The following is a 19,352-nucleotide window of genomic DNA, read 5'->3' on the forward strand; positions in this document are numbered from 1 at the left end:
GCTCAGCCCAGCCCTCTTCCGGTGGGTCGCTCACGCCGTCGCGCGGGTCTGCGGAGGCGCTGCAGTCGTAGGAGCCGCCGCGATGGTGAGTACGGTTGGGGAGGGCGAAGCCGGAGGGCTGCGGGGCGAGGGGTCGGAGCGGGGCCTTTCCCCAAACCCTGGACCTGACAGCGACCCCTCCGCCCCCCGTGCCGCCCCCAGAAGCCGATCCTGCTCCAGGGCCACGAGCGATCCATCACACAGATCAAGTACAACCGCGAAGGGGACCTGCTCTTCACCGTGGCCAAAGACCCAGTGAGCACGCGCGGCCGGGGGGGGGGGGCGAGGGGGAGGGGAAGCCACTCAGGGGCGGGGCTAGAGGAAGGGGCGGGGCCGGAGGAGCGGCTGGGCCCCCCCCCCCCCCCCCAAGTGGTTGGGCCCATTCGGGCGGCACTCTGGCAACTCCAGAGCTGGGCAAGCCCCCCAAACCCTGCACTTCCTCCCTTGTAAAAGGGGGCAATAGCCTCCCTCACCCTCCATCGGGGGTTGGGTGTGAGGCTGGAGTGAGGTCCGGGCGCTTTGTAGACTTAGGAGCCTGTGTACCAATGACCATGTACCATGCCTGGCTTATAGACATATGACGTATCATATTTGGGTGTGTGCGATATGTGTCATGCGTCATGTGTATGATGCCTCGTTTATGCATCAGAGGTGGGTGGGCCAGGTCCATAACCCCGGCCTCCTGATTCTCCTGCTTGTTGGGTTCTTCCTACTATACAAACCTTCCCCACAGCTAGTTGGGTCCTGCTGCCCTTCCAAGTCGCTCACAAACAGTTGATACCATCATCACCCTCCTCTCACCCCAAACTAATTTACTCAGAGGGAGGATTCTTTGTCCTTGGCCGTGGATGGTGGCAGAGTTGGTTCAACCATGCTCAGGAAGTCTCCTGACTCAAGAGGGAGGGAAGGCTGATGTGGTGTTACCAGAGGAGGCCAATACCTTCTGCAGAAATGAGGCCCTTTTAAAAACCAGGTTTTAAAAACTTGGTGTCAAAACCCAGGCTAGAAAATTTGTCTGCTGAGGTAGAATCAACATCAGATAAATGAAGCTGGCTAAAGGAATCACCTCCTTGAGGAAAGACTTGTGAATGATTTAGGGGACCAGGGAGACACCAATACGTAGTTTAAAAACTATTGATGTATAAAAACAGCTTAGTCACTATTTAAGCTTAAAAGTATGTTAAGGTTTTGAGAATAACCCCATTCAAGACATAAGGAAATCTGCCCTCAAATTATTTATTTGGATGTGTTACAGTATATAATTTGGTTTTTGCAAGGCAGTGGAGTTAAATGACTTGCCCAAGGTCACACAGCTAGGTAATTATTAAGTTTCTGACTGACTTCAGAGCCGGCACTCTATCCACTGTGCCACTTAGCTGCCCTATAATTTAGTCTTAAAAGCTCACTCATACAATCCTTCAGAGGGTCTTGGTTAGGGCAGTTCCTTAATGGGAAGGGAGAATAAACTATATGGAAGACAGAAAAAAGGAGAGAGCAGTCTAGAGGCTGTTGGAAGCCTGTCAGAGAAGGGAAGGATTTTATTTATTTTTCCTAGCTATCTCTTGTAGGGGCTAGATAGGAACTAACTAATGTCTTTGTTTCATCAGATTGTCAATGTCTGGTACTCAGTGAATGGTGAGAGACTGGGCACCTATACTGGCCACACTGGAGCTGTATGGTGTGTGGATGCTGATTGTATCCTTCATGCTTGGGGGACTCCATCCTCCTCAAAAGTTGCTGTGTCAGAGAAATAGTTGGTACTTTCTGTTGATCAAAGACAGAGAGACTTGGCTACAGGGATTGTCTAGACAGTTTAAAGAAATTCAGGCAGCCATCCCTGCTTCACCTTCCCCTGTCAAGTGGAAAAAGTGACATGAATTTGATAACTAATATTCCTTAACAACTTCTCCAGGGGACACCAAACATGTCCTTACTGGCTCTGCCGACAACAGTTGCCGTCTCTGGGACTGTGAGACAGGTAATCGATGATCTACTACTATCATAACTCCCACCTTATGGACTCAGCCTCCTAGGTCTGGTGACTGATTGGAGTTGGTCATTTGGGAGTGGCCTTGACTGATGCCAGAGGAATATTGAGGACTAAGTAGACTTAGAGAATGTCAGAACCAGAAAGGAACTTGGAAACCCTGCAATCGAGCTTCTTCTGTTTATTGTTTGTTTTAGGTTTTTGTTTGTTTGTTTGTTTTTAGGTTTTTTGCAAAGCAATGAGGTTAAGTGGCTGGATTTGAGCCCAGGTACTTCAGACTCCAGGGCCAGTGCTCTATCCACTGCGCCACCTAGCTGCCCCAGCTTCTTCCATTTATGAAGAAGAAAACTGAGGCCCAGAATCCAGTTCTTCTGGTTTCTTAATCTTTCCCACACAGTTGTCTTCTCCTGGCTGATATGTGTGATGCCTTCTCAGCACCATCTTAAAAGTCATCAAAAGCCTTTTCAGGAGATGAATCTTTATAGATTAGTGAGTAAATTTGCCAAACTGAACCTTTTTCTGTGTGGTCAGATGATTGGTCAGAAAGTTCAAGCTTCCTGTTCTGGGCATTCCCCTCCCAGGCTAGATTGAAGGAGCCACCTAGTTTGATCTTGGGCTTCAGAGATGGAAGTTTGGTAGGAGTATGAGGGAAGCAGATTTTACCTCAATTTAAGAAGATACTTGTGAGCAATCAGAGGTAGCTCAATGTGGAATGGCTGCCTTAGGAGAATGTGTGTTCCTCTGGGATGAAAGACTTCAGCAGATGTTGGTCACTTGTCAAGGATCTGGAGAAAGCTTTTCTGCTCATGTGTGATTTGGAGTTGAATCTGAGGGGTGTGATGTGGTGCTGCCTTATTTAATTTCTTGTTCTGAGAACTGAGCCCAATTTCCCAAGGAGCCATTTTTACCAGTGAAAACAGAAGGAGCAATAAAGATTGGGTGAGGTGGAGCTGAGGCTTTTAGAGAGAAGAGCAATGGGAGGAACAGCTACCCAACCTGTGCCCATCCCTAGGGAAGCAGCTGGCTCTGCTGAAGACCAACTCAGCTGTCCGTACATGTGGGTTTGACTTCGGAGGCAACATCATCATGTTCTCCACCGACAAGCAGATGGGATACCAGTGCTTTGTTAGTTTCTTTGATCTACGGGACCCCAGCCAGATCGGTAATAACTGAGATTGGGGGAGGAGGGAAATCCAGGCATTCAGAGTGGAGGTGGGGCCTAGTGTAGCCCTGGGGCCAGTCACCACCATCTATCTATTTCTCCCCCCCCCATACAGATAGCAATGAACCCTATATGAAGATTCCCTGTAATGCTGATGCGAAGATCACAAGTGCCGTGTGGGGACCTTTGGGGGAGTGCATCATTGCTGGCCATGAAAATGGGGAGCTCAATCAATACAGTGCTAAGGTGAGGGCTGGGAAGGCAGGGAAACACAAGGGCTGAGTGGGGGGATCTAGTTCTGAGGAGAGTGGCTGGGGACAGTTGCCCATTCACCAGAGAGGAGAGCAACTCTGAATTCTTGATAGTGGGAGGTGGGGCCATATACCTTCTGTCATGCCTTCCTCCACAGTCTGGAGAAGTGATGGTGAATGTCAAGGAGCACTCAAGGCAGATCAACGACATTCAGACATCCCGAGACATGACAATGTTTGTCACTGCATCTAAGGACAATACAGCCAAGGTGAGTGCTGGGCTCAAAGTGGACTTGGTTGCTTCAGATAAGGGACCTTTCCTACTCTTACCTTCCTTTCCCCTTCTAATGTGTGTTTCAGCTCTTTGACTCCACAACACTTGAGCACCAAAAAACATTCAGAACAGAGCGACCTGTCAACTCAGCTGCTCTTTCCCCCATCTATGACCATGTAAGGCAGCCTCTGACTCCCCTGCTTATCATCAGTCAAAGTAAATGCTGGTGGGTTGTTTATAAATGATAGCTCTCAAGGTCATGGCTCCTTTGCTGTGGAGAAGGAACTGGGTAGTAGGGACAAGAGAAACTCCAGGGGAAAGGCTCCCAAGTCTGATATGGGAGGTAATTGTAGTGTCTAGAAGGTACACAGATGATGCTAACCTAAGGGGCAGAGCCTGGCCTAAAGGCCAGGTCTGGGCCTCCTCCTTTCTGTAGGTAGTCCTTGGCGGAGGACAGGAGGCCATGGATGTAACCACAACCTCCACCAGAATTGGCAAGTTTGAGGCCAGGTAAGCATTTCCTGGAGAAGGGAAATCTGTAGAGTTTGCCAACAGGGAAAATTTTGATGTTCACATGTGTCCCTTTTTCCCATCCCCAGGTTCTTCCATCTTGCCTTTGAAGAGGAGTTTGGTAGAGTCAAGGGTCACTTTGGCCCCATCAACAGTGTTGCTTTTCATCCTGATGGCAAAAGGTAAATACCCTTTGGGAGGAGGTCAGATAAGGATAAATAGACCTTTAAACCTCCCTACTTCCATCTGCTGTCTGTGTGTCTTGGTGAGTGGGGTCCTTCAGGACATACACAGGCCTGTCTAACTGCTGTCACCCTCTCTTTGCAGCTATAGCAGTGGTGGAGAGGATGGCTATGTCCGAATTCACTACTTTGATCCACAGTACTTTGAGTTTGAGTTTGAGGCATGAGGAGTTGGAACTGGAACCTTCTGAACTTCCTGCTCTCTGGTTACTGAGTTGAGGACATTAAAAATAAACCAAATGGAAAATGATGATGCTCCTCTTGTCACTGAAGAGCTGTGGGTTGGGCAGGGCTTGTTGGGCACTAGGAACATGACATCCCTTCTTCCCACTGAAACTCCAAGAAACAGAGGTCAAGAATAGGTCCATTTATTGTCAGCTTTTTTCTCTGCCTCATGACCCTGGAAATGAAAGGGTTTGGGAGTAACTTTGGAACCCTGGAGCTGCTCAAATCCATGCCTAGCCTTTCAGTCTTTTAGACAGACAGCCAGTGATCCTGAGGTCTGGCATACCTGAAGCAAAGACTAGATGTGGCGATTTGGAGTAAAATCCCTTCTTCAAGACTGAAGACTTCATAGGGTGTCTACCACCTCCTCTGTCACTATTTTCCAGAGCTGTTCCCATGCCTCTTGGGCAGGCTCAGGTGGTCGAGTCCAACGTAAGAAAAGACCTGGAATTGGGTATGTGAAAGAAGCCAGTTAAAGATCTGAGCCATGGAGAAGAACCTGGATTGAGGGATGGCAAATGAAAACGGAGGGATGTCTTACCTGCCCAAAGCTGAAGGCTCTGGGGCTCCACTGAGGGCCACAAAGCCAGAGGGTTAGGCGAGTAGATTGGGTTACATAATCTCTTTCGTTCCTTTGATTGGTTCAGACTGGACCACAGAGAGTGGGTCTTTGTCTTCACTTCACACAGGTACCTGGCCAGGGAGCAGAGTAGATTAGACAGGTCTTTCAGAACCCTGTGGGCTTGGGATTCCAAAGAGGGAGACAAGCCCCAGATCTGACAAGCCTAAGGGTAGGAGGTATGGGGGGCTGGAGGCTGGGTTCAGAAGGCACTGACAGCTAGCTGCAATCACCACTTCTCTCCCCAGAAGTACTCTTGAAGGTCATTCAGCACTCCATTGTCCTCTAGCCCCTGAAGCCTTTTTTTCTTAGCAGGATTCTAGGGAGTGCTGAGGCAGACCTTTATTTAGCTGGAGGAATGGCTAAGAAAGACCCCCATGCCTCTAGTTCTTTGCCTTCCTCACCTTCCTCCTGCCAACCCTAGGAGATTCTCAGAAAGATCATAGATCCTGAGGTCATCTGGGCTTGACCCCCTTGTACAGATGAGGAAACAACCTCTTACCCAAGGTCACACAGCAAGTAGAACTATGAGTAATGTAAGTCAGTATGTATTTATCTTCACATTTGTTGTGGGGTGATTTTTAGTTGTGTGTCCAAACCTTTTCAACCCCTTTTATAGTTTTCCTGGCAAAGATAGTGGAGTGGTTTGCCTTTTCCTTCCCAGCTGACAAGTGACTTGCCCAGGGTCACACAGCTAGTAAGTGTCTGAATCTGAATTTGAACTGTAGTCTTCCTGACTCCACACCTGGCTCTCTAGCCACTGTACTAACAGCTGCCTTCATGTTAGAGATGAGGAAATCAGAGTAGTTCACATTTATGTAGTGCTTTGAAGATTTGCAAAACTCCATAGGTATGATCTCATTTAATCCTCACAGCCACCTTGTGAAGGCAGTACTGTTCTCAGTTTATAGGTGAAGAGACTGAGGCTGAAAAGAAGCAAGATGGTAATTGGAGCCCAGGATTCTTTCCATTGCATCACAGTAATATCTCTTGATTTGCTATCATTCTCTTAAAGGTTGGAGCTGGGTCTGTGTTTGGGTACAGGGGGACTTGGGTGTCGTCTGAAGCTTCTTCCTGCTCTGCTCCTGGGATGTAGGTTTGTAGCCATTTGGTCTTCAATGTGTTTCCTTAGACTGTGACACCAAGTTTGACTTAGCACAGTCAGGGAGGAGAATGCAAAGGGTCTCCCTGGCACCATATCTGGACATGGATTATCAGAGTTGGCTAGTGAGGGGCTTGAGGGACTAAAGGGGGAGAGCCTGCCCCATGAGCAGTAGGGAGTCAGGAGGGGCCCCGCCCAGCATGGTCTCACCTTTCCTTCTCACTATTGCAGAGGAAGGTGCCGAAGGGGGAGGCATAAGCGTGGTCAAACAAGGCCAGTAGCATCCCTTCCCCAAACTCCAGGGACAGTGGGAACTGGCGGCTCAACTGCCACACACAGTCCAGGAAGAGCAGAAAGACGGGTGCCTCGTTTTTGGGGCGGCCTTGGGTGTAGGCCGAGTGGGCACAGCGCTGCTGAAAAGGATGGCCAGCCTGGGAAGAGGGTAAAGGGATGAACAGGAGTCAACTTTAGGGAGATGGCCCCAAGAGCAGGGCACCCATAGGAGCCCCTTACCTGGATCCATTCCCGTTCCAGCAGGCTTTGGAAGCCACGCATTGTTCGGCACTTGGGGTCCAGGATGAGTTGTGCCAGTGAAGTCACAAGGAGGGTGGCATCTGTGCCCTCAGTCCCATGTACCAGGATACAGATCCCTTCCCTATGTGGACCCAGGAGGATTCATCATTAGAAGCCCCCTACCTCCCTATGGGATAGCTTCCTATACCCAGTCCTGACAGGATGATTCTTTCTGGAGATGAGGCATATATACACCTCAGGAAGTAGACAGTGCAGTGACCAACAAAGACATGCTCCAAGGATGGGGCATGGGGTGGGGGTGGCAACACCGGGATCAGCCTTCTCCACAGTCACTCCCACCTCCCATTGCCATTGTCCTGGCTCAGGCTCTCCTCTCTCATCTGGACTACTGGATGCCCCCTGCCTCTCCCCTTCACAAGCTAATGCACACTTGACCTAATGCTCACTGCCCTTTGTAAAACTTGGAGCACCTCTCTGTGGTCCTCTGAGGGCCTCCCCATCTGACCTTAACTTTCCCTTCTAGACTGAGTTCACACTACGCCCTTTCCTATGCTGTTCTGGTCAAATTGGAATGCTGGCAGTTCTCCAGTCTTATTCCTGTTTGCTAGCATTGCTGGAGGCTGGACCTTCCAATTGGAAGCATTCCCTTCTCAGAGGCACTGGGTCACCTTCTGGGGGTGGGATTTTCTGGTGTCTGAGGCAGGATATTAAGTCCCTCCTCCCCCTAGGACAGTCATAGCTTCCCTGCCCTGCCCTGTGGGCCTTACCGATCCATGCCCTGGGCCACCAGGCTGGCGGTGGTCAGTGCTTCCTTAACATGGGTCAACCAGCGACAGCCATCTAGGCGACTGAGCCACCGATCCATGCTCAATGAAGGGTCTGTACAGGCCTCGACCAACCGCACAAAACTGTCCTGCAGGGGCCGACCCCTGGAAGAAAAAGACGAATTAGTCACCCCACCCCCAAACCTGAGAATCCTGTGCTTCCAAGAGAGCCCCAATACAGCCTGCCTCCTCCATCCTGATCCTTCAGTCTTATGGTTTAGGGCCATCTCTCTGGGCATTCATTCCTAATAACCCCTGACCCTGCCCAGATCTGCTCATCCAGGTGTACCTTGCATCTATGAACTTTTCATCCAGTGTTCCTTCCAATCTGCTAGCTTTCCTGAAACATTCGTAGTAATCTTTTACACTGGTGGCCATTCCTGTTCCCCTCAATTCTCCAGGAGGAGAAGGAGGCAGCATCAGCTCTACTCCCCACTGCAATTTCCCTGGAGCAGCTAGGTGGTGAGATGCATAGAGGGCCAGACCTGGAGTCAGGAAGACCTGAGTTCAAATATGGCCTCAGGTGATAGCTAGATGTACAATGGGTAGAGCACCAGTCCAGGAGTCTGGAGGAACAAAGCTGAAAATCCAGTTTTGAACATTTACTACCATTGTGACCCTGGGCAAGTCACTTAACCCCATTTGCCTCAGTTTCTCATCTGTAAAAATCTGAAAAAAAAATGGCAAATCACTCCAACCCAGGAGTCACATAGACACAACTGTAATGACTCAATAGCAACCAAGCTGACATGGCCTTCCTCTCCATCCCATCTCCTGGGATCATCTTCAGGGACCTCAGATCTGTCTGACCACACAATTCCTCAGCTTTCTCCACCCTAGTAACTGCCATGATCTTTCTTTAGATCTCACCACCTTCCCTTTCCGAAGGATTCACTTTGAAGATTAAGAAGTTTGAAATTCCATTCAACAACCACAAGTGGATGAGAAGCCATTCACCTCTCCAAAACTAAGTCTATTCCTTAAACCCTGATCAGGATCTTCAAGCCTCATTTTCTTCATTGTTTGCTTTGACCCAGTGATTTACTGTTCATTTCCCTCCTGGACTTCTCCACTATGCCCTAGTCACCTCTTCATCCTCTGAATCACATCACCCTAATGTGCAGACTTGCCTTCACCCCTGAGCTCCTCCCAGAAGTTCCATTTAAGGTGGGCACTCTAGGAGTGCCATCTCTTCATTTCCCACCATCATGCCTCTCCTTAAGCCCCCAACTTTTCAGTTTTTTGCCCCCCCCCCCTTTAGATTGTAAGCTTCTTGAGGATAGGAGCTACCTTTCTCATTTGTATTCTCAGCTCAGTACATAGTAGGTGCTTAATGAATGTTCGTTGACTTCTGGAAGTAGAACTACCAGCTGTAATGCCTTGTCTCTGTATCTCACAGCTTAAAGCCCCATCATTCGATTTCTTTGCTTCTTCAACTATTGAAGAAATCATGTAGTTAAACTGAACCCGTTGGCCTTGGCTACTTACCTCTCCAGGGGCCGGTGCAGCCGCTTCCAGCCCGGATAGGCAGCCTTGGCTTCTGTGCCACCCCCAGTGAGTCGAGCCTGCTTGACAGCCTGGGCTGAGCGGGTGTCCACCACTAAGCCTTGCCCTCCACCCAGGGCCAGAACTTCCAGCAGCAGCAACTCATCCTCTGCACAGCGTCGCCGATTGGCCCCCTGTAGGGGCTGACTGGAGCGGAGCATCACCTTCGAGCAGGATGAAGGAGCCAGCTGAGGGACCATCTCCTGAGGGCCCAGGAATAAAGGCTACCCAGGTAATGCTGCTGGGAGTCTGGGGAAGGTGGGAGCCAAGGAGGTTCAGGATCCCGGGGAAAATAGTGGACGTCAGGGTTGGAGTCCCCTCCAGAAAGCTGGGACCTGAGGTCCTGGGGGGGGTGGTGAAGAGATGTTGGGAGGAGCCTGGGGTAGGGTGGGGCAGGGATTCCCTGTCGGTGTCTGGGCACAACCAGTGGAGGAGCAGAGGGGGGCAAAGTATAGGAGACAATAGAGTAGAGTTTGGGGCTGGTCTCGGAGGGGTTTCCAGACTCACTGTTCCATTGATGCTGTGATAGTAGCAGAGCACAGGAAAGCGACCCCCTTGGCGAAAGTGGGCGCTTCGGGCCAGGGCCTCATCTCCAATGGCACAGGGCACCACCAAGGCTGGTGGGTAGCTGGCACACACATAGAAGTCCCTGTTCACTGTGCTTAGCCTCCAAGCATTTGTCTGCAGGAATTGGGTGTGGCTTGAGGTGGGGAGTCTTTCCCCTACAACCTGGGTACAAGCTCCTTCCCACAGCCTCCCCAAGTCCCAAGTCCCTCCTGCAGCTGCCCTCAAGCCTCTGTCCCTGGCACTTACCTTGAGGGCCACCTGCTGATAGAAGTCATCCGGAGGGTGCAGGTACTCAGAGTCTCCTAGCCTCAGACCCTGGGGCCTGTAGAAGAATGGATAGGAAGTGGTGACAGATTCCAGCGAGGACAAGGCCTTGAGGAGAAAGGCAGGAAGCATGTCTGGGGACCCCATGCAAAACCTCTCCATGCCCTTGCTGCCACCCTCTGACCTCCCCCTCCCCTTGGGCCAAAGGTGGATTTACTGCCTAATCCTTGCACCTCAATGGAGCAGGCAATGTCCAGAGTCTCCTCCAAGCCTTCAATCTCCAACTGCAGAATGTTCAGGTCCTTACATTTCAAGGTGATCGTGCCTGAGTTTCCTGCCACCCTAGGGGGAAGGGGGACAGGGCAGGAGTCCACTGGACTAAACGGATACATGGGACTCAGGGGGCAGAGATACTGGGTTTGTAGTATAGGACTCAGGGACCAATGTGGGGGGGTGGTGGAACTGGAAGGCCAACAAGAGAGACAGGACAAGTAGGCCCCATGGGAATCAAGGGAAAGGACACAGGGGATGGAGAGGTCTTTGGGGAAGGGGCCACTGCAGGGTTCCTTGAAGTGAGGCAGGCTTAGTGCGGGAAAGGATTTGGGAGCCAGTGAGGAAAAGGAAACGTGAGGGTCCCCGGGGATAGAGGGAACTGGAAGACTCGGGAGAGAGTGCCCAGACTGCTCCTTGGATAGTCCTGAGACCTGGCGAGCCTCGTGTGCCTTCCCAGCCAGCATCCAACACGCGGCTCTCGGGCTGGCTCCGGGCGCCCAGGCTCGGGGCCCCACGGATTTCCCAGCTAAGCAGTTCCCGACCTTCGGGGAGACGCCTCAGCGCCGCTGGCCTCTCTGCCCCAAGCAGCACCCCAACCCCACCCCCCACACTTTAGCGTCCTCAGCACCCCTTGCCTCACTCGCTTCCTGGCAGATGGTTCGTGCCCAATTAGGACCCTGCCGAGACCCCCCCCCGCACCCAGCTAGGACACTGCTGGGACCCCCCAATGCACCCAGCTAGGACCCAGCCGGTACCCCCCTCGTGCCCAGTTCGGACGCTGCCCCGACCCTTCCTCTCCCTTGTGCCCAGCTAGGACGCTGCCCGGACCCTCTCTCCTCTCCCTGGCGCCGGGTCCCCAGCCCCTGTCACCTCTTTTCCACAGCATCCACGTTGCGCAGCAGCAGCCACAGGTCGCTGGGGCTCCCGTGCCCATCGGACAGCAGCAGGTGGTGGCTAGTGATGCAGAGGGTGCCCCGCACGGGGGGCTGCCCAGGCCCGGGCAGAAGGAGCGCCTCTGCCCTACCAGTACGGATCAATTCCGAGAACTCCATCCTGAAAGCCCAGGGCGCGGGGGTTCTGGGGCACAAAGGAGAACGCTGGGGTCCCAGGGCGCTGTAGCCCCGGGCCACCGGCAGTCCTCTGCGCCCAAAGGGAGGACTGGGCGGGGAGCCCGAAGATCCGGATGGGTCCTGGGGGGGGACGGGGAACAGGAACTGCCCCTGGGGCGGATGAAACTTGCAAGATGGGGCTGGTTAAGGTGGCTCCACGGAAAGGTTCCGGATTTCCTGAGATCTCGGGGGATTGGGGTACTCAGGTTCGACACTGCCCTCCTGGTGGTGGGCTTGGGGCCTCAGATGTTCTCGAAGTCAGTGCACCCATCTCACCCACTCCCCTCCTCCTTGCTCGGTGGAATAATCAGTCAGGGAACTGTAATTATTCTCCTCCATTCCCTGGTTCACTTCTGCCCTCTGGCCTTGGAATCAGATGTCCTGCCATTCATTTTTAAATTAATTCCGTTTTGAAAATACTTGTTTTTACACTACAGTCATTTCTCAGACACATCCCTCTCTCTCTCCACCCCCAATGAACCTTTCCTTATAACAAAGAAATACAGTGAAGCCAAAACAACATCCTTGATCATGACAGGCCATGAATAGATACAATATTTTGCCCACATCTCCAAGGACTAAGGGAAAGAGGGCATTTTCTCTTCCCTTCCTTTAAACTTTAATAAAAGATCTTTTTTTATTATTCTCTTAGAAACAATGTGTGTGATCTCTTCCTGAGTTTGCTTGCTTCACTTTGTAGCAATTCATACATGCCTTCCCATGTTTCTTTGAATTCCTCATTTTCCTTGTTTCTTGCAGGGAGATGATATTCTGTTACATTCATACACCCCAATTTGTTCAACCATATCCCAATCAACGGGCACACTTTATTTCCAGATTGTTTGGCCACTAGCTGGCTCTAGGTTCTCAGGCCAGTCCCCTTTCCTCTCTGGTCCTCAGTCTCCTTTCTGAAGTGACAGTTGGATCAACTGATCTCAAAGGTCCTTCCCAGTAATTACATTTAGTCTTCTCTGTCGAGTTCACACAGGACCACCTTAAATGCTGAAAGTATCTGTCAGCTTATCTGGTGGTCATTGATTAAGGAGCGCCCCCTGGGGGTAGTTAGCTTTTCACTGGTGCTGGGTGCCCAAAGTGCCCCAGGGGAGCCCACTTGACGCCTCTCCAGGAACTTCCCAAGGTTCAGTACCTAATTCTTCCAACCCCCAGAATTGCATATTAGACTCCTGCACTGAGTATTCCAACCCACACAGCACTTCCCACTGCCTCCTTCCAAGCTGCGACCCTATACATTTCTTTTCTCCCTTCAGGGTGGGACCCCATAAGCCTTCACAGCCTGTCTCTAGCCTAGAACCTCACATTCTGCTTCCATCAAGTCTGAGACACTGTCTCTGCACTCCCCCCCCCCCGTATCCCAAAGTCTACATTCCCCCATTAAAATCCCACATTCTGCTACCCTGGGCTGGGACTCCTCATTCTACTTCCTGATCTACCTTAGGACCCACACTCTTTTCCTACCCCTGCCCCAAGCTGAGTTTTGGAGATGTCAATCCCCTCAATCTGTTGGGAGAAGTGGAAGGATAGATACCAAGGGATAGAGCCAATGTCCCCAACAACTCCCTGACCCTGGAGAAGTTTCCTTTCAGAGAAGAGGGTGTCTCCTTTTGGGCAAAGACAATTAAATTTGACCTTGTGGCCAGAGAAACTGAGATGCTTTACTCCCCCACCCCTTTCCTCTGGGGTCACGTGAGTTCCCTTTATTATAGAATTCCAGGGAAATAAGCCACCCACTTAATCTTATACACTCACATCCTGCTCCTAACTTTGGCACATTTACCCATCTGTCCCTCTCAACACAGGGACAGATAAATATATCAGATCTCTCTGGTCCCACCATGTCCCTGGGGTCCCTGGCATTTGGGACTCTGGGTGAGGAGGAAGAGCAAGAAGAGGAGACCCTGGACAGCTTGAAGGCACTCACAGCCAAATTAAATCTGCAGACCAGAAGACCCTCATACCTTGAGTGGACAGCCAGGGTCCAAAGCCAAGCCTGGCGTCGAGGTCATGCCAAGGCTGAACTGGGGGAATCAGGTCCTGGAGTCATCTGTGGTTTTCACACACTGGATGACGCCTTGCAGTGGCTCAGAGAGGAGCTGGTAAGTCCAGGGTGTGGATGGTCTGAGTAGAGAAGAGAAGCCTCAACTCACTGTCAGGGAAGTCCCAGACTAAGGAGGAGATTGTAGCTTACTCTTACTGGCTTTTGACTTAGAGACCTAGTTCAAACCCTAGTTTAAATCTCTTACCTGACTGTGGGACCTTAGGTCAGTCATTTCACCCCCTTGAGCCTCATTTTACATATTTGTCAAGTAAGGAACTGGATGATCTCTAAATATCTCTTCCTGCTCTTGATGTAGGATCCTAAGTTCCTGTGGAGGTTAAAGGAGGTTAAAGTCTAGGGTGGATGGAGGTAGAAAGAGAAGGTCTTGTCCTCAATTGTGCAATATTCAATGAAAAGAATGGAACTCCCCCCTTCCAGCTTTGTTCCTTGGACACAGTAGGTGCTTTATAAATCTCTGTTGGCAAACTGAACAGAGAAGTCCCTGGATGATTTGGGGTGTGTGTGTGTGTGTGTGTGTGTGTGGTTTTTGCAAGGCAATGAGATTTTCTAGACAAGGTCACCCAGCTAGGTAATTATTAAGTATCTGAGGCTGGATTTGAACTCAGGTCCTCCAGACTCCAGGGTCTGTGTTCTAGCCATTGTGCCACTAGGTTTTTAAACAGCCACTAATTGGAAGATTTGAGTTCCAGTGCCAACCCCTCCCCCGGCAGTTGGGAGGAAGTGCTTTGTAAACCCTCCAAGACTATAGCGATGGGAGTTATTATTATCATTCCTGGAAGAGGAGGAAGAGGAGAGGAGAGGGTGGAGTTGGGCTGGAGAGGAAGGAGGAGCCAGGAAGGGCAGATCTGGACTGAAGGGAATTTCAGGGTCAGAGAGTGCTAGAGCTTCAAGGTGCTGGCAAAAGGCCTAGACCCTGGATGGACGTGGGGGGAGAGCCTCCCCGCCTACCTGCCCCGCAGAGAGCCCTGAGCCTCAGCCTGGACCATTTCCCCCCAGAGGCAGATGCGGACCCAGGACCGGGAGCTGGCAGGGCAGCTATTGCACCTCAGGTCCCGCATGCACCAGTTGAAGGTGGAACAGATCTGCCAGCAGCACCAGGAGCTCTTGGACGACGCCGAGCTGGAGGCTGAGGCTGAAGGTCTGGGCCTCGGAGAGGCTGCAGAGCTGCTGAGCCCTGGCTCCCTCCGGTCTACCCGCCTCCTGGCCCCTCCACTCAGAGACATTGGGCTCACCCGGATGAACATCAGCTCTCGTCGCTTCACCCTCTGCTGAGCGGAGGGGACAGAGAGCTGAGCATCCTGGGGGCTGAACCCCAAACCTTAATGCCCTGCTACCTCTGCTCTGGGGGACCCAGTTACCCCTGGACAGCAGAGGGATCCCAGTTCACTGCCTGGAAGGAAGGGAGAGAGTTCTCCAGTCTTTCCAGCCTTCCCAACTCCCAAGCTTGGGGTGGGAACACACTCCTTCTCAGACCCTCCAATAAACAGTCTCCGCTTTGCAATCAGACTCCCTGGTATGGGTCTCCCTCTATTCTACTACACTGTCACTGCAGAAGAGATAGAGGACACCAGGTGTTCATGTTTCTGAGGGAGGAAAACATGTCTCTGACCCAGAAGCCCACCAACCTTTCTCTCTAGCTCTGTGCCTGTTCTTTCTCTTATCTGGTTCTTGGGTTTTGATGCTCTGTCTGTTTCTCTATCTCAATATCTTAATGTAGGCTCTCTCTCTCTCTCTCTCTCTCTCTCTCTCTCTCTCTCTCTCTCTCTCTCTCCTCTTTTCTCTCTCTTCTTTTTCTCCTCTCTTGTCTGTCCCATCTCTCTCCCCCTCACCTCTCCTTTCTGTTTTTCCTTTTATACATATCTAAGTTTTTGCTTCTCTCCTCTCTCTCTCTGTCTCTGTCTCTGTCTCTCCTCTCTCTCCCTCCCCCTTTCTGCCTTTTCTTTTGTACATATGTCTCAGTTTTTGTGTCTCTACCTCCTTTTCTCCTCTCTCCCTCTCCCTTTCTGTCTTTCTTTTGTACATATGTCTCAGACTCAGTTTTTGTCTCTCCCTCTCTGTCTCTGTCTCTCTCTCCTCTGTCCCTCCCCTTTCTGTTTTTCCTTTTGTACATGTCTGTCTCAGTTTTTGTCTTTCTCCTCTCCTTTCTCCCTTCCCCTTTCTGTTTTTCCTTTTGAACGTCTCAGATTCAGTTTTTGTCTTTCTGTCCATCTCTCTCCTCTCTCTCTTTCCTCTCTCCCTCCCCCTTTCTGTCATTCCTTTTGTATAAATGTCTCTGTCTCAGTTTTTGTTTCTCTGTCTCTCTCTATAACTTTTGTTTCTGCTACTCACCTCTCTTTGTCTGACTTTCCGTCTTTGACTTCCTTTCCCACCCCCATTTCCTGCCCCACTCACCGGCCTCAGTTGAGGTGAGCAGAACCAGCATCAGTTTCCACCTCTCAAACCCCAACAATACGTCTGTGGCCTCCTCCTCCTCCCCTCTCCCCACACCTCTCTTCTTTCCTCAACAGCCTGGCTCAAGGTGAAAGGGTTAAGAGCTGTTTGTCCCACAGGAATGGATCATTAGTGTGGATCAGTTCTGGCAGGGTCCCTTGGGTTTGAATGGGGCTCAGTCATTAGGTGGTCCATCTCTGCCCCTTATGGAGCTAGGGATATGAGTTGGGGTGCCAGTCTTCTGTCTGCAGTGAGCCTAGATGAGGCCTATCAACATTACCAGTTTCCACTCGGTTTCACCAAAAGAAAGTCGGTGCTGAGAGGGCCCTTAGAGACCATCTAGTCCAAGGGAGGTAGGATGATACAGTGGAAAGTATGGAATTTGGAATAAGAGGACCTATCTCTGCCCCTGACCTATTGTATGATATGCAGCAAGTCACTTAATTCCTAAGGATCTATTAGATTGTAAGCTCCTTGTGGGCAGGGACAATCTTTTGCTTCTTTTTTGTATCCCCAAGTGCTTAGCCCCAGTGTCTGGCTCATAGAAAACACTTAATCAGTATTTAATGTCGGACTGAGTGACTCCTCATCCTGTAAGAAGAGTGGGTTGGACCAAATGGTGCATGTGGTCTCTCATCTCTAAATCTGTGGTTCTTCATTGAGTTTGGCCCTTTAATGTGCAAAGATGGAAAATAAAACTCCTTGACAAGGTCTCAAAGCAAGCTAGTGCAAATTAATCTATGTGGAGGAGGGGGGGGAGATCATTCCTGTTTGTGAGCCCTGCCTCCCCCCTCCCCCATTCAGCCCCTATGCTTCCAATGTCCTCTTCTTCAGAAAACCCTAGAACCATCATTCTGAAAAGGTCCTCAGGGATCATTTTAATCTAGGGTCACCAGATTAAAATACATGACAATTTCCTGGAAATGGGGAAGGGTCCTTGAACTTGGTTGGGAAACAACCATTTATTTTTATCACTCTCTAAGTGAAATTCACCATTTCCTTCAACGAAGATTAACAAAACAAATTTTAAGAAGGGATCCACCACTCCAAAAAGATGTTAAGAACTCATGATTTAATCTAACCAGCTCACTTTCCAGAAGAGGAAATAGCCCCAGAGAGGAGAAGTGACTTACCCAGAGTCACACAGCTAGCAAGTAATAGAAGCAGGATTCCAACTGGGGTATTCTGACCACAAATTCATCTAATACTCTCTATGAATTTGTCACCCTCTTTTCCCACCCACATATATTAGGAATTCCCTGGGAGGGAAGCCTGGGACCCCCTGTGACCGTAGCTCCCTACTATCAGGCCCCTGAATGTGGGGAGGAGTGTGGCGGGCACTGTTGTTCTTGGCTTGTGGTTGAGGGAGGGCCTGCCTGGGGTTCTGGGGTTGGTTGTTGCCTTCTTTCTCACTCTCTCAAGAGGAGGCAGGAAGTTGGGGTGGGACGTGGGCTGGGTGCTGAGAAGGCAAATTGAGGCAGCAACAAGGAGCTAGGAGCCTCATCCATCCTCTGGGTGATGATGAGGCCCATGGATCAGAAGGATCATGTGAACCGAGCCCAGTGAACATACCAGGCAGAAGCCTATTATCGGCAGGTAAGGAAAAGGTGCATGGGGCTTAAGGGAGCATCTAAAGGGAAAGGTCAGCTATCCCTAAGGTGATGGCAAGAAAGACTAGAGAAGTCTCTTTAAAGAATTTCAGAATTTGTCTTACTAATCAATGAGTTTGACAGGACCGCTTTGCCATGGGGCAAATTGCCATTGGCCCTATGTATGGACAGATCCTATGGAGACCCTACACTAGTCCGACAGGTCTCTAACTTGTTTTTGGGGACCATCTAACCTTGATCCCATGAGAACCTTGATGCCAGCTCCATAGACACTCCACCAACAGTTAGTCACTGTGACATGATCCCTTGGACATCCTGATGCAGGCCCCACAGATGCCCTGGGTCAAGAGCTGCCTCCTCACAGAATGGTTGGAAGACAGTGGATTTGGAGCCAGAGGATCTGGCTGATTAATGAAAAGCTGTAGACTCCTAGAACTTGGTCATCTAGATCAGACTAATTCTTACTTGGTAGAAACTGAGGTCTGGAGAGGAGCAAGGAGTTTCCACATGGTTAATTAGTGGCAAGGAAGGGGCTACCACTCGGGCCTCCTCACTTTGTCTGTTGCACTTATCCCAATGTAGAAATGGGTGAAAAGATTTATTAAATTTGGATCCACCTACTGTTCCTTTCCTTGTCCCCTAACTTTTTGGGGCTCCATTTTCCTTATTTAAAAAATGGCAGATTTAGATCTAAGATCTCTCCCAGTTCTGGCTTTGTGATCTTAGAAGCCAAGAGGACATCAGAGCTTTATTTTCTTTTATCATTTGAACGATTAAAGGAAAATTCCATCAGGAAGTTTAAGGGAGGGAACTTGAATCCTGTAGGAAAGAGACTATAGTGACGTTTGCTGCCAGAGATCCCTTTGAGAGGAAAAGATTTATCCAAGTTTCCTGGATACACATGTCAGGGAAGATCTCTGATGTGGATTGAGATTCTTCATGAAAAGACAACCCCAAAAGGCCAGACATGGGAAGGGAGGAAAGGAAGGAAGAAAGGCTATTTTAAATTGGAGGGGGGGCAGCCTGAGGGTCATGATTGACAGTGAGAGCCTGACCCTAGAGTTCCTTTGGAAAATTTCCTTCTCCACTGGATGCCAGCTAAGGAAGTCTTATAAGCCAACCTCCTGGGGCCCCAGAGGATTCAAGTTATATAATCTCATCTGGCTCTTCCAAATTGTTCACAATTCCTTTGATTTTTTTATCACCATCCCTTAATGACTTTTTCAAACCTCCTCCCTCCTCAGTCTCCCCAGCTCACCAGGGACAGTCTTAGCAGAGACCACAGCCTGCCATCTTATTGAATTTCATTATCTCTCTCCCTTTGGTGAGGCCTAGACTCAGAGAGGCTTGGATCCCCAACCAGCTGGACTCATGATTGTCATCTATTTCCTAAGCCAAACCAAGAGAGAATTCTGGACAGGTCAGTTCAAGTCTGGTGTAGAGGAAAGAGTATGAATCTAGAGTCAGAGGGTTCAAAACCTTGATGCGCCACTTACTCCCTTCCACTACTACCTATGTGAGATCGGTCTCTGGCTCAGGAAAATTAGCAGGCTGAACTCAATGACCTCAAAGTTCTTTCCAAAGCTTAATCGCTGATCTAGTCTTCTAAGTCTCCCTTCTGCATCTACTGTGATCATCTTTGGACAATCTCTCACTTCCTTCCGAGGGTTGTGAGAAAAAGCACCTTCCAAACCTTGAAGAAGCAAGA

At 50.3% G+C, this 19,352-nt stretch overlaps 4 protein-coding genes across 7 annotated transcripts in view; 3 read left to right on the forward strand and 1 right to left on the reverse strand.

Annotated features, from left to right (window-relative positions):
- The first annotated feature begins 3 nt into the window (after positions 1 to 3).
- Positions 4 to 4,715, forward strand: EIF3I (eukaryotic translation initiation factor 3 subunit I). Its single transcript, XM_074217700.1, has 11 exons — positions 4 to 85; positions 202 to 294; positions 1,647 to 1,734; positions 1,952 to 2,017; positions 3,039 to 3,188; positions 3,304 to 3,434; positions 3,598 to 3,708; positions 3,800 to 3,889; positions 4,150 to 4,223; positions 4,313 to 4,405; positions 4,551 to 4,715. The coding sequence occupies exons 1-11, from the start codon at positions 83 to 85 to the stop codon at positions 4,630 to 4,632; spliced, it is 981 nt and encodes a 326-aa protein (XP_074073801.1). The 5' UTR covers positions 4 to 82; the 3' UTR covers positions 4,633 to 4,715.
- On the reverse strand, positions 769 to 12,034 carry LOC141508780 (myotubularin-related protein 9-like). 3 transcript variants are annotated; one of them, XM_074217696.1, is made up of 10 exons: positions 11,289 to 12,027; positions 10,379 to 10,487; positions 10,128 to 10,253; positions 9,822 to 9,995; positions 9,258 to 9,517; positions 7,713 to 7,874; positions 6,925 to 7,066; positions 6,622 to 6,842; positions 5,232 to 5,383; positions 774 to 5,134 (listed from the first exon to the last, which is right to left on the reverse strand). In XM_074217696.1, the coding sequence occupies exons 1-10, from the start codon at positions 11,468 to 11,470 to the stop codon at positions 5,037 to 5,039; spliced, it is 1,626 nt and encodes a 541-aa protein (XP_074073797.1). In that variant the 5' UTR covers positions 11,471 to 12,027; the 3' UTR covers positions 774 to 5,036. The 3 variants fall into 3 exon arrangements, with proteins under 3 accessions (XP_074073798.1, XP_074073797.1, XP_074073799.1); XM_074217698.1 differs by having other exon boundaries at positions 776 to 5,134; positions 9,258 to 9,478; positions 11,289 to 12,022; XM_074217697.1 differs by having other exon boundaries at positions 769 to 5,383; positions 9,258 to 9,478; positions 11,289 to 12,034.
- Positions 12,035 to 13,289: 1,255 nt separating this feature from the next.
- On the forward strand, positions 13,290 to 16,740 carry FAM167B (family with sequence similarity 167 member B). Its single transcript, XM_074191216.1, has 2 exons — positions 13,290 to 13,641; positions 14,601 to 16,740. Exons 1-2 carry the CDS (start codon positions 13,381 to 13,383, stop codon positions 14,874 to 14,876), a joined length of 537 nt encoding a protein of 178 aa, XP_074047317.1. The 5' UTR covers positions 13,290 to 13,380; the 3' UTR covers positions 14,877 to 16,740.
- A 737-nt stretch (positions 16,741 to 17,477) lies between these two features.
- The window catches only part of LCK (LCK proto-oncogene, Src family tyrosine kinase), a 31,029-nt gene continuing 29,154 nt past the window's right edge, over positions 17,478 to 19,352 (forward strand). Inside the window, exons 1-2 of one of the 2 annotated variants that reach the window (XM_074217707.1) lie at positions 17,478 to 17,630; positions 18,889 to 19,064. In XM_074217707.1, coding sequence (XP_074073808.1) covers positions 19,016 to 19,064 — 49 coding nt within the window. In that variant the 5' untranslated portion in view covers positions 17,478 to 17,630; positions 18,889 to 19,015. The remainder of the gene's footprint in view (positions 17,631 to 18,888; positions 19,065 to 19,352) is intronic. The other variant, XM_074217708.1, reaches the window with a different exon arrangement.

The sequence above is a fragment of the Macrotis lagotis genome, chromosome 1 (assembly GCF_037893015.1).
Source record: "Macrotis lagotis isolate mMagLag1 chromosome 1, bilby.v1.9.chrom.fasta, whole genome shotgun sequence".
Taxonomy (NCBI): Eukaryota; Metazoa; Chordata; class Mammalia; order Peramelemorphia; family Peramelidae; genus Macrotis; species Macrotis lagotis.

What these genes read in the sequence shown, in the direction of transcription:
- EIF3I (XM_074217700.1), top strand. An exon ending in TCACCGTGGCCAAAGACCCA is followed by an intron (nt 295 to 1,646) that starts GTGAGCACGCGC and finishes TTGTTTCATCAG; the next exon opens with ATTGTCAATGTCTGGTACTC. An exon ending in CTAAGGACAATACAGCCAAG is followed by an intron (nt 3,709 to 3,799) that starts GTGAGTGCTGGG and finishes TGTGTGTTTCAG; the next exon opens with CTCTTTGACTCCACAACACT.
- LOC141508780 (XM_074217696.1), bottom strand. Translation starts at nt 11,470, where the DNA reads ATGGAGTTCTCGGAATTGATCCGTACTGGTAGGGCAGAGGCGCTCCTT. An exon ending in GTGGATGCTGTGGAAAAGAG is followed by an intron (nt 10,488 to 11,288) that starts GTGACAGGGGCT and finishes CCTTCCCCCTAG; the next exon opens with GGTGGCAGGAAACTCAGGCA. An exon ending in GTGGCCCAGGGCATGGATCG is followed by an intron (nt 7,067 to 7,712) that starts GTAAGGCCCACA and finishes GGGTCCACATAG; the next exon opens with GGAAGGGATCTGTATCCTGG.
- FAM167B (XM_074191216.1), top strand. Translation starts at nt 13,381, where the DNA reads ATGTCCCTGGGGTCCCTGGCATTTGGGACTCTGGGTGAGGAGGAAGAG. An exon ending in AGTGGCTCAGAGAGGAGCTG is followed by an intron (nt 13,642 to 14,600) that starts GTAAGTCCAGGG and finishes ATTTCCCCCCAG; the next exon opens with AGGCAGATGCGGACCCAGGA.